The sequence below is a fragment of the Phaseolus vulgaris genome, chromosome 9, assembly GCF_051622355.1.
Source record: "Phaseolus vulgaris cultivar YP4 chromosome 9, ASM5162235v1, whole genome shotgun sequence".
NCBI classification, from domain to species: domain Eukaryota; kingdom Viridiplantae; phylum Streptophyta; class Magnoliopsida; order Fabales; family Fabaceae; genus Phaseolus; species Phaseolus vulgaris.
This window is the reverse complement of record NC_143506.1, coordinates 4,138,735-4,152,417: the sequence shown is the minus strand read 5'-3', so window position 1 is coordinate 4,152,417 and position 13,683 is coordinate 4,138,735. Positions and strand designations below refer to the sequence as shown.

Here is a 13,683-nt window from a genome sequence, read left to right as displayed (position 1 = left end):
ATATCCAACATCCTGTATTCTCATCCCTAAAACTAGACCAAAAAGGAGTCTCAAGGAAATTATAATTTCAATGACCCTTGCAATTTTCTACCCCAAAATGAAAAAGGAAGAAAAACAGAACATTTACTCCACTGCTCCCAAAGTCAATTTTTATTTTTTTGTTTGCGAGCTTGCGGACCAGTCCGCCACACCCCGCACGGGCCGCGAGTTATGCAGGACGGACTAATGCGGGTTAACGAGTTGAAAAGGTGAACCTGCTCGCGTTTTTTACCAGCGAATCGCGGACCGACTCACGCGAACCATCCCGCTTTACTATCCCTAATTTCATGGGATGTACCAAGTTCCTGAGACTACTACGCAGGTCCTCGGTGTTTCAGTATTACAAAAATAATAACTTATTCTTTTGATTATTACTTTATATGAATATATTGTTTTATTTGTTAAAATAAATTTCATTTTTCTATTGTTATTATATAAAATTTTCTTATTTTTTATCATGTTTGTAATGAAAAACACAGTTATTCCAACAATACATCCAATATATTATGATGTGATGCAAGGTTTGAATTTTTTTTTCTATTCTACTTAAATTTCAAGGATTTAAATATCCTTACCATCTCTATATAATCACACAAATACACGTGTATAAACTTTTATAATTGAATTTCAAATCTAGACTTTCTCATCTCATCTATACTCCAACTATGTCATCAACTCTTGTGAAGTTGGCACAGGGACACAATCTATGTGTAGAATAATATGTAAATAGCTACAATGAAGACTAAGGCTTGCATTTCCAACTTTAATCATGGTTTCTAATAATGATATTCAGATGATAATTATATATTTTTGTGAATGCAAGTCATTCTCTGCATAGTTTATATAAATATTTATGGGGTGTTTTTTTTTAACCATTTGTGATTATTTGATGTTACCCATTTTTAATATTGTCAATTTTAAAATATAAAAAGGAATATAGTTATTTCTAACAAGTAAAAGAACTGGATTTATTTATTTAAAAAATATATTAATTAATTGAAAATGTTAAGATATAAGCTAGTAATCTAAACATATTACTAAATTAAATTTAGTCACACGTACACACCTTAAATATTAAGAAACTTGAAATATCTTCCTAACTTTGATTCTTTTTATAAAAACATTATGATTTTTTTAGGAGAGAAGCATTAATACATTCAATATCAATAAATCATTAGAGTTTTGTTTTTATAATCTTTTAGAGTGAAATAATTTATGAGAAAATTTCAACACATTGGTTATGTTAAAGGAAGAATGTTGTGTTTAATTCTAAAAGTTATCCAATGAAATGAAACTAAGGGGACAAGATTCTCAACTTTCAATTTTAATTATATTCACTTTTTTATCAAAATTAAAGTAAAATTAAGGATATTTTGTAATTTACAAACAATTAATTTTTTTACTTCTTTTTCTACTCACTTTCCATTCAAATTCTAAAAATTATCAAAAAAGGAAATATATAATTTTGACTGATTGTTAAAATATCATCATCACCCCTTAATATGGTGTAAAAGTTGGCTAAAGTAGTGAATGACCACACCAATAGCCATGGAAAGTGCTGGTTATGAATGAAATGCATAAATGATTATTTTATTTCTCTTCTCTATCGAATGTATGTTTGGTCTGCATAGGCAAAGCAATAAAGGAAGAATATGAAGAAATGATTGAGCAGGTTTTCACAACAACACAACTCACAAAATGTAATGTAAATGCAGCCTAACCATGATAATAATCTGAGGTAACTATAATATATACGTTAGCACAGATGAGTGAAAGCTCATGCTAAGTGGGGGAAGCAATCAGATTCAAAACAACTCCTAAAATTGTAACAGATCACAGTAACTGTTCATCAAGACTTAGGCAAAACAATTTATACAATTTGCATCTGAACAAATAGTTATACCAAACTGCAATCAAGAATTGAGTCTTCAACCCATCCATTCCACACATTTGTCAAAGAAAATAAGAGCTGTAACACCCTGCAACTTCTATTTTACTCATCAATTGCTCAAATCCTGCATAAACAAATCAACAGAATGTAGATTGCATATCTACAAATTAAAACCACCTTATGAAGGGATTATACAAATGTTTATTGAGAAATTGATCCTAATAATTGAAAATAATACCTAAGTCAGGACTGTGGATGTACATATCCTTGATCCTATGAGGTGATGATGATGAATTCTCAAAGGGTTGAATAACCTGAACGCTTTCGGCGCGTAATTTTTTCTCTCGTGGAGACTCAACTTCTGTGTCGGCTTCTGGCTCAACATTCGATGCGGGAGCGAGTTGCTTCCTCTTTGATCGAGCTCTTCTGTTCTGGAACCAGTTATAAACATTTGTCTCTGATATTTGGCCATGTTGGCCCAGTTCAATGGCTATCTCCTTGATCTTCTGCTTACTTGGAGTGCCATTCCCCTCATCAAAAATACGTTCCAGAATTTGAAGCTGCAGAGGCGTTGGAGTCCAACGCTGCCTCGCAGTTATCTTGTGTCCAGAACACGCCATCAACGAATCACAGTACAAATTACCCAGCCTCAGCCCTGACCCAAAGTATAACAACAAATCACACACTCATCTTGTTTCTTTATCCACTGTCAAATTACAGATCTTACATTTCATTTACTAGCATAATGAAACAATGAAATTTTATCAAGTTAAGTCCCATATCAGCTAAAAACATAACCTACAACCCTCGTTTTCTATATAAAAAAAGTGTGTTGCTCGCCACTACTGTTCAAGAGGGTGCAGCGATGGCATGCACAGGTTTGAGAAAGTTAGATTTACGAAAGAAGCAACAAAAAAAAACCTGCGAGGTCCTGTTGGGTGGTTACGGCTTTGTGCATCTCCACAAGCTGCTCGCAGATGGTGGCGTAAACAGATATCTGTTGCCTCAGCAGTTCCATTTGTTCGTCGGTCATTACTTTAACGTAAAGGCTTCCAATAGTGTTTGAGGCTTCTTGATGATGCTCTGCCTCCATTTCTATCTCCTTTTTATTGTGCTGATAAAATCTCAGTTTTGTTTTGGATTGAATTGCATTTTGCAGGGACAGGGAGCGTTCTCAGACTTCAAGTCAAACTTAGTAGCGTAGTTTACTGCGCGATTTGGCCTAATACCGCAAATCTCGCAGGTTAGCCTCCTTCCTTTTTTTTAACTTTAAGTTTACTTTCTTTCATTAAAATAACATTTGTATATGAAAATGTCTGAGTAATATATTCTATCCACTATGAACTAGTCTCGGGGACCGATTACGAGTCTCGGGGGACCGATTACGAGTCTCGGGGGACCGATTACGAGTCTCGGGGGACCGATTACGAGTCTCGGGGGACCGATTACGAGTCTCGGGGGACCGATTACGAGTCTCGGGGGACCGATTACGAGTCTCGGGGGACCGATTACGAGTCTCGGGGGACCGATTACGAGTCTCGGGGGACCGATTACGAGTCTCGGGGGACCGATTACGAGTCTCGGGGGACCGATTACGAGTCTCGGGGGACCGATTACGAGTCTCGGGGGACCGATTACGAGTCTCGGGGGACCGATTACGAGTCTCGGAGGACCGATTACGAGTCTTGGAAATCTGGAACATACTTGTGCATATAAATTTTTATTATCAATTTATATAATTTATAATTATATAATATATAAACTCGTGTTCATGTCGTGTTACCTAAATACGAATTTTACTTCACTTCTTTATAACATTTTCTCATTAAGTTAATTTAGAAAAAATTGATTAATTTTTGTGACCTGTATGCAGCTTAATTTTAAAAGTAGTGAAATTTAGTTTAAGTATAATTTATTTTTAGGGCGATAAATTCCTTCTGAAATATATTAATTCAGTGAAATTTTATCAGAAATCAAAATATGAGCACCCTCCTTTTAGGTATTAAATTCATCTCTTTAAAAATTCAAAATGTTGTTTTTTCATTTAGAAGAATGACCATAGTTGCATTTTGAATTTATTATATTATATTTCTTAATGATGAAGATACATTAATTTTGATAAATGCTATCAAATTTCACTGATACGTTGATTAAATAAAAAACTAATAAAACCATAACATTAAGTATTGTAGCAAAATCGGTCATAGAGTTCTTGCTGTTTACCTTTTAATTTTTTTAACAATCAATTTATAGATTTACCCGTATATTAAATCCAAACAATTACAATTTATTGAAATTATCTAATAGCATTTATGTACACTTACTAAACTAAGCTAGCTAACTAACTGCATTATTAATGGCTTAATTTTGAAAATTTGTATGACGATAACTAATAACGATAAATTAGTGGAAATAAATGAATAAATAATTGTAGATTTGTTTTTTGTGGTTGTTGTTTGGGAATATTTGTGTTTGAAGCTTAGGAAGTGGAGGCGTAATTAGAGCATGTCCAGACGTACACTTACAGCAAAACCTATAACAATGGGTCTCCGGTAACATAAAAATGATCAAGCATATTTTCCTCACATTAACACTGTTGAAATTTCTTATTTACATGACTCTTACATTAATATTATTTAAAGGATTACCAATTTATTTTTATTTAAAAAATACAATTTATTTTTATTTAAAAAATACAATTTCTTTATTCTGAATACAATTTTTTCTTCAACTTTATTTAAAGAATACAATTTATGTGTGCAGTAGTAGTAGTGTTGAAGGTGGGGAGTTATGGTAGTGAAAGTTAATGTGATTGAACCAAGAGACACAATGAAAGTTGCAGGTGGGATCTTCAATAAAGAAGAGGATAAAATTCTAAGTTTCTTTTTCCATGGAGGTGCATGAAGAAATTTTCTGACTGCAGTAGTATTACAACTATCTCTAACCATTTGACAATGGGAAGTCTCTTTTTGAACCCCTACGTTTTTCTTTCTGCACCCTCATAACTTTTAAAATTCCTAAATTAGTCTCGACCTTTTATTACTGATTTTTGAATCCATAATGTATTTTTTTTATTTGGATTCTGAAATCCAAAAACATACTATGCAATGGGAAAATTATCGGACTCTGAATGATTTATGGATGCATGAATATGGGAGTTTTGTGGATTCAATTCTCTGACAAAAAAACAAAGTGCGAATTTCCTTATTTTTAAACCTAGTGGATTGTACTGTCTGACATCAACATATGTAACCATCAACACAGCGAAGACACAACTAATCACATTTTAGGGATGGAGAAATATCAAGAGGTGGAGTGGCGCCATCGTTAAGAGAGCACTATGCGTGTAAAGGAAGAAGAAAGACAAGTATTACAAAATAGAACAGAGATGAACAAAAGAGTAAACTTACAAAAGATATGAAAATGAATATCTCTTTTTTCTTATTATTCAAATCAAAATAAATGGTCTTAATATATACAAATAGTACACTCATTCTAGGGTTTAACTAAAGAAAGAAATAATCAATAATTAAATACTAGAATCATAACGCACAAAGATAAAATAAAGGTTATTCTCCTCTATAAAGATAAATAACTGATAATTAGAAAAGATATCTTTATTCTCTTTTATAAAGATAAGCAACTGATAATTAGAAAAGACACCCAATTATTATTCTTTATAAAGAGAAACAACTGATAATTAGAAAAGACTATCAATTAATATTAGGATTCTTCTGTAGATCTGGGTATTTTGTTGTGTACATTTTAGAGTTTTTTAAGAATATTAGGGATATATTTGTTTTTCATAACATTTTGGGTGCAGTAAGTAAAGAAAAACTTACGAAAACAGGAAGAAACTTAGAAAAACTTAGGTGCAGGATAAACTGTATTGACAATGAAACAGGGTCCATTTTTGTTTAGGCCGTTGAAAAACAACCGAGAGTGCTGCCAGAACTTTGTTTCCCGACATAAAAGGAAGTTGTTATGAAATAAAAGCATTTCATAAAACAACGTGGTTATATTTTCAAAATAATTTTTCTATTCTTCTTATTATTTTCAACATTTTCATATTTTTTAAATATAAGTTTTTTGTTGTTTTCAAATATTTTTCCTTTCTAATAATTTTATTGTTTAAATAATATATGTTTTTTCTTACTAAATAATTTTGAAAATTATTTTATTTTGTTCTCTATAAAAAATATTTCTTTAAAGATATATGGTTTTGTAGGTGTACTATGTTTTGGATGTTATGATTCAAGTTATTTAAGGATTTTGCTATGGTAGGCTTCAAGCTTTCTTCTATTTCAATTTGATGGATTTCACTTCCTTTTCTTTTATAATATTCTTCTATACTTTCATTTTCTTGTTTTAACCTTTGAAGTTGAAAGATTAATATTATTTTTTCTAATAGGAAAATAGTGTGACTATCTATAATCTTTTTCCCTTAGCTACATTAATTAGAATATCATTCTACCATAACTTTCAATTTTTAATATAGTAATTTTAACCATATTTAGTTCTCAAAGTTAATATACCTAAAATATTTGTTTCCCTTTTCTTTTTAACTTAACTTGCAATGTCAGATTGGAATTTCCAATAGTAATTTTCTACTTATTGCATATAATTTATTTGAGTTATTAAATTGGCTGTTCTTGGTTTAGGAGGAGAACCCTTTTGAAGACATTGCTCTAAAACAAAAAAAAACCCAAAAAAAATACAAGAACTATATTTGGGTCAGAATAGAAAATACTGACCACACTTCTTACTCACTTTAAGAGCAAAAAGAAAGGTTTTAAGGTAAATAACCTTGCTCCTAGATTAGTTTGGTTGAGTTATAGGTGCCTTTGTGCGGTTCAGTTTGAGAGGTAGGGAATGGTTGTGAGTTTTAGTCAAGTATCTCTTCTAATGTTCTTGATGAGTTTTTGGAAGAACTCAAAGGTGGAGGTTTGCGGAAGCTATGTTTAGGTGAAGTAAGTGTTTTTAGTGTATACTTGTTGGTTTTTGTGAGGTTGGTGGAGTTTTGATGTGTATGATTAGGGAAATTTAATAGTATGGTTGATTTGAATTATGGAGTTGATTTGATGGGTTAAAAGCTACAAGGTCCCTATAGTGACTTTATGGTGTTGTTGGTTTTGACTTCTTGGATCATAAAGATTGGTTTAATGTGTATAGGATAAGAACAAGGGTTTCTCTAATGTTGGATGAAGGTTTTGGATGGTAGATAGTCAAGCTTGAGTTGGCTAAGCATAGTTCTAAAAAAAAAAAAATAGAATGAGCAAGAAAGAGTAGCAATTGTGAAAAGGAAATGATAAAAATAGTAGATTATATGACTCATTAGAATATATGACTACAAAAATCAATTTAATAATAAGCTCTTGGAGATTTCAGTACTACACATATAAAATTACTGGTTAAGTTATATTTAAAATTTATTTTATAATAATATATTATTATATAAAAGGGATATTTTACTATATTTTTTTTTTTACACAATTTTTTTTTATTTTATCCTTATTTAATATATCTCATTTTATTAGTACAATAAAGTATTTGGTCATTTCATATGAATTACTTAAAAAATAAAACTATTTTTTAATTTAATATTAATGTACACTTTTTATAGGTAAACTGATTCTTTCACTCTTTTCTTAATTCTTTATTTTAAGACAACAACCGGAAGAAAGAGAGTGTATATTCTCACATGTTTCTACTCCAAATCTCACATATCAAATAAAATAACATTAATTTTCAATCACTCTCTTCACTCCATTTCAAGCAACGTGAACATCATCACACTCTTCGATCCCAAAACTACTAATGGAATAAGAGAGACTCTACCAGAGAAATTCATCATTTTTCTTTTCCATATGTTATTTTTTACTTTTTTATTTATGACTCATCTAAAATTACTTATGTTAAATTTCTATCATTTTGAAAGTTGGTAAAAGAGAACAATATACGTGTTTTCGCTAGTAATATTATACTCATTTAAAGTTTGTTTTAATAAAATTATTTAAATTTTATTCAATTTTATTATAGGATCCGTTATAAGATGATCCATAAATATATAATATGATAAATATATAATATAATGCATAATCATTCATAAATGTATAATATTATGCACAAGCATGAGCATGAGTTAATACGAGATTCTCATATGTTGAATTAAAATTAGTTATTCATGGCTTAGTCCAGTTACATTAATTTGAATATGGGAAAGATTTATTTTTAATAATTGAGATATTCAATTAAAATTTAAAATAACATTTTCAATATTGAGGAACTTTATTTAAATTTTTATTAGTAAATGGATTAAATGAAATGAAAAAAGATAATTAAGTTTAAAAAAAGTTTATAATGGAAATTGAATGTAGTTAGATATCTGTATTCAAGTGCATAATAATGAAGTAGTCCCTGAAAGAAGGGCAGACATGCCTCTAACTATTGGGCATACAAAGAATGGAATCAGTGGATTGTCTTTAGTAATAAGATAAGATAATGTTATCATTGCCATTCATAATAATTGAATATATATTTGCAAACTGTGCTAAATGCATGAATACTTTTTTCTCTTTACCAACCCTTCTCCATCTCAACCAATATATAATTCAATGTTTTTAGAAAGGTTATTTATATGATTGAACAACAAGAAAATAACACTAAAACTTGCTAATGCCCAATGGATTTAATATAATTGATATTTCACAAAGAATTTGATGTTTGAATCCAAGGAAAGAACTAAATTCATTAACACTATAAACATTTCATTCTCACTCTTAGTTGCTACCTTCAAATAATTAAGGTTTGTTTGACAAAACTAGTTATTTTGTAATTACATTAATAATAAATAAATATTTTAAATAAGTAAGTTATATTTTGAATTTATAATAAAATGCAAATATTATAATGCAAGGTATTTTTTAATGGTTTATATTTTTAATGTTAAAAAATTCTAAAGACATCCTTGTTAAAAGTAATATAGTAATACAATTTTAATGTCATATAATAATAAGTTGTAATATTATTGTAATTGAAATTATGAGTATGATGGGGAACAAATGTGTCTGAAAACTTTTGGTGGATAAGACTACCATCCAAAACACTATTAAGTTACTTAAAATGTCCCTATTTATGGTATTCATATATATATATATATATATATATATATATATATATTTTGTTTGTGGGAGGGAGATGGGTGTCTAGTGAAATAAAAAATAATATTATCATGACGTAACAATTTTTCCTTTTCTTCATTATTAATTGCACTCGTGTTTTAATATATTTATTTCGACTTTACAAATCCAGGGAAAAACTCTTGATTATATAATTAAATACTAATAATTGACTTTAAAAATTACTTAAAAAAATTAAAAATGGACGTGGCTTAAAAAAAATATGAGCACAATAATTACACTAATCATTTTTTTTATATACTAGGGAACACAGGTGCAGAGAGTGAATATATCCAAATTTTTTTTTTTTTTTACTATTATTATATGTATCTTTGAGGAAGAAGAGAGATAAAGTGAGAAAAAGCGAAAAGAGAAAATACGGTGATAAAATACCAAAAAAATTCAAAATTAGAAAACAACAATTGTCCGTAAAAATTGAAGAAATAAAGATATATTTTAGAAAATTAATTTTTTTTTTAAAAAAATTGTTCTACATTCAAAATTGCATGTGCCATACAAGAAAAAAATTAAATAAAAACTAATTTTAAAGATAAAAAATTTGTTATAGTAATTAAATTAGAAATATTTTAGAGACAAAAAAATTATTAGTTTCTAAATTAATTTCTATTATTGATAAATAATTTTTAAAATGATATCTAATTAGCTACCAAGATTTTAACTACCAATTATTTAGATTCTAAATTTGGTAGCAAAAATCTTGGTATCTAATTAGATATCAATTTAGAAATTATTTATCAATAATAGAAACCAATATTTTTTTAGTCTATAAAATGATCTCTAATTTAGTCACTAAAATTAATTTTTATTTAATAATTTTCTTGTAGTGGTGATAACTGTTTTAATATATTTTTAAAAAAATAGAAAATGACGCAATGTCAATAATAAAGTAATAAAATTAAATATTAATATAAGGATAAAATAGGAAAATAATTGAGAACAGTTAAAGAGAGGAATCCCCTTTATAAATAGGTATAGATTATGTTATTATCATTTTTAACTACATTGCAAATTCTTTTAACTTAAATGAAAATAAGGTTTTTTGACCATGATGGGGTTATTTTTTTTTGTTTTTACTAAAATGGGGTCCGTTTAAAAAAAATTACAAATTTAGACAAGTCGTGCCAATTCGGCACGACTTCATATGCAAAAGTCGTTCCAATTAGGCACGACTTCTGTCCTGTCATACTAAAGTCGTGTCAACTTGGCACGACTTCTGCCACGTCATAATCTTTTTTATTTTTTTAGTAAGTTATGTAATGTTAAAATTAATTTGATACATAATTTTCTAAGAGTGTTAGTTTTAAGGAACAAAAAATTGGATAATTGTGTATGGATCATGTTTGACGGTAATGTAATACAATAACTTGATTATTTGATTAATTAAAAAATGAAGAAAATTGTTATTGAATTTGGAAATAAATACATAAATGAAAATTTATTGTATTTGGAAAATAAATAGAGAATTATTGTTGTGAATTTGCAAAATAAATAGCTTGAGAAGTAATGATTTTACAGAACACGTAATGATGAGAAGAGATTATTAATTAGAACTAAACAAATTAGTAAGATTCATTACAAGATATAAAATAAAACTATAAAGTTGAGCTAGAAGTAAATTATTTATTTATTCATTTAATTCAAACATGATCCATACACAATTATCCAATTTTTTGTTCCTTAAAACTAACACTCTTAGAAAATTATGTATCAAATTAATTTTTAACATTACATAACTTACTACCCAATATATAAACAATTAAATAAAAATAAAATAAAATTATGACGTGACAGAAGTCGTGCTAAGTTGACACGACTAGTATGACAGGGCAGAAGTCGTGCCTAATTGGGACGACTTCTGCATATGAAGTCGTGCCGAATTGGCACGACTTGTCTAAATTTGTAATTTTTTTAAACAGACTCCATTTTGGTGAAAACAAAAAAAATAACCCATCATGATCAAAAAAACCTGAAAATAACTTACTAAGTCAGTAATAATAATTGGTAATAGTTATGCTTACTAATATAATTTTCACATTCCTTAATATATATAACTCTTTCTATTTGACAATTAATTATGAGGGGCATTCCTTTTTTTCACAATACATTGCTTAAACGAATGGTTTACAAAAAGCTTTCATTAGATAAAATACAATTATCATACCTTAAATACAATCTCCATCATAATTAGATTTAACATTTGTTAAACTCGTATACATAGAAACAATGTGTTTTTCTATATTATCGAAGGCTATATAAGCATAATAGGTAATGCTTCCACAAAATACATGATGACATTTTTTATTTTCCATGTTTAAAATTTCTTTATGTTGTCACAAGGTGGAAAGATTTTTTTTTTTTTTTTCTATTTTAGTTCTTTCAAAGTTTTTTTTATATTAATTGGACAAAAGATCAATACAAATGGTATTGCTAGAGGATGTCTCGATTTTTTAGTCCATATTGTTATTTTTCGTGGAAGTAAGGTTGTAATTTCTTTATTTTTCTTTAAGATTTTTTAATCCATATTAGTATTTTTCGTGGAAGTAAGATTGTAGTTTTTTTATTTTTCTTGAAGTTCAAAAGTCTTTATATGTTGAAGTTATTGAATTACTCAAGTTATTGATTTTTCACGGTAAAGACTTTGGACGTATCTAAATTGAGTGTAATTTTATCATGTTTTGTCAAACTTTTTGTTCACGTAATATTTTACCTTGAACTTTGTCAAATCTCATTATATCAAGTTGAAAGTCTCTTATATCTTTATTATATCTTTAGTGAAAAAAAAATACTGAAAATTTGGCATATCTTAGTATTGAGAATATATTATACTTCTCTCCATTTTTACAACAATTAAGAAGTGTTAGAAGAAGATTACACTTTAAGAAAAAGAGAACATTGAAATCCTTAATTAAGATATGCTAAATAAATGTAGTCTATCATGAAAGCTTTCACTCTCCACCCAAATCTTATGGCCTATCACCACTTACCAATGTGATAAAAAAAGATATGTTAAAAAGAAGACCTTCTCCACTCTTCCTCCAACTTTTATAATTCTCTCATACCCACCAAGCCATTCCTTTTATAAATTATTGATTTTTTTTTTATTAATGTCAACAAACTTCTAATCACATTGAAATATCTTATTTGGCTAACATAAACATAATTTTGAGTTTAAATATAAAAAAATATAAAGAATTAATCTTTTTAATTTGTATAACTAAACTTCATAAAATCGGTTTTTAAAGTGAAATTGGTATCTATTTATATACTATTAAATGTTTTAATTTTTAAATAATGTGAAATCTTCAACCTATAATATATTTAAAATGTTATTTTGATCATTACACACTAAAAACGCTAGTTTACAAATATAATGACACACATTACACTAGTTTACATATATAATGTAGCACAATGCAATTTTAAAATTATTTATTTTTTTAATTGTAATATGATTTAGAGTTATCCCCACTCATAATATTTTCTTTAAGGAGATAAATACAATGCACAAATAAAACTCAAATGATAAAAAAGAGAGAGAGAAAAGTGTCAACGGTTTCTTTTCTCTACAAATACAATGCACAACAAAATCATTCAAAGTATGTGAAGGGAAAAATGAATTAGAAAGCTAAATTCAAAAATGGCCATCATTTAAAAAGGGAAGGAGATTATGTTTCATAGCAGTGGACATCAATTGGCATAACAGTGAAGAATAACTAAAAACAATGATTATATTATATACTAAACTCACTTTCAATTATTCGTGATAAGATACTCATCAACATAATTTTAATTTTTTTCAACAAATATCAGGACAATAACTCTAAAATGATAAGAAAATAAAAACTTCAAATAACTTGTGTAAAAAATTATTTTTCTTTCTCACTACAAAAAAAATAGTATTATCTATGAATTTTTATCCATGGATCTGAATTCATAGGTAAATTCAGCACTACCTACGGACTGTGGATATTACTTACAGATTATGAATTTGTAGGTAAATTCAACATTACCTACTAACTATTACTAACGAATCTTATTACCTACCAATTTTTACCTACGGATCTCTACTACCTACCAACTATTATCATAATAATTATATACTTAATATTAAAAATATTATTATAATATCAATAATTACAAAATCATAATTAATATTCATAAATAATATTTAATCATAACTAATAAGTATACATATTATTAATATTATAAAATTAATATAATTAGTATTATATTATTAATATTAATAATATGGATAATATTTAATAATATTAAGAATATTTAATAACATTAATAATATTTAATAACATTAATAATTTTTATTAACATTAATAATATTAAATAGTATTTAATAATATCTAAAATTTCAATTTTTATATGAAATAACAAAAGAAAAATGATACTTTGACTACCCATTGAGTTGTATACAAGTCTTGATGTAATGAATTTAGAAATAAATATATATGATAAAGGGTAAATTTAAAATTAAATGATATAAAAAAATATTAAAATAATAATATTAAGAATTGTAATGTAGTTGTATAAAAAATATGGTTG

General features: G+C 27.6%; 1 protein-coding gene across 1 annotated transcript; it reads right to left on the bottom strand.

Annotated features, from left to right (window-relative positions):
* Positions 1 to 1,762: 1,762 nt before the first annotated feature.
* LOC137822495 (WUSCHEL-related homeobox 8) lies at positions 1,763 to 3,173 on the bottom strand. The gene is made up of 3 exons (XM_068627392.2): positions 2,852 to 3,173; positions 2,169 to 2,585; positions 1,763 to 2,054 (listed from the first exon to the last, which is right to left on the bottom strand). Exons 1-3 carry the CDS (start codon positions 3,021 to 3,023, stop codon positions 1,993 to 1,995), a joined length of 651 nt encoding a protein of 216 aa, XP_068483493.1. The 5' UTR covers positions 3,024 to 3,173; the 3' UTR covers positions 1,763 to 1,992.
* Positions 3,174 to 13,683: the final 10,510 nt, after the last annotated feature.

What these genes read in the sequence shown, in the direction of transcription:
- LOC137822495 (XM_068627392.2), bottom strand. Translation starts at nt 3,023, where the DNA reads ATGGAGGCAGAGCATCATCAAGAAGCCTCAAACACTATTGGAAGCCTT. An exon ending in CACCCAACAGGACCTCGCAG is followed by an intron (nt 2,586 to 2,851) that starts GTTTTTTTTTGT and finishes ACTTTGGGTCAG; the next exon opens with GGCTGAGGCTGGGTAATTTG. An exon ending in CATCCACAGTCCTGACTTAG is followed by an intron (nt 2,055 to 2,168) that starts GTATTATTTTCA and finishes TTGTTTATGCAG; the next exon opens with GATTTGAGCAATTGATGAGT.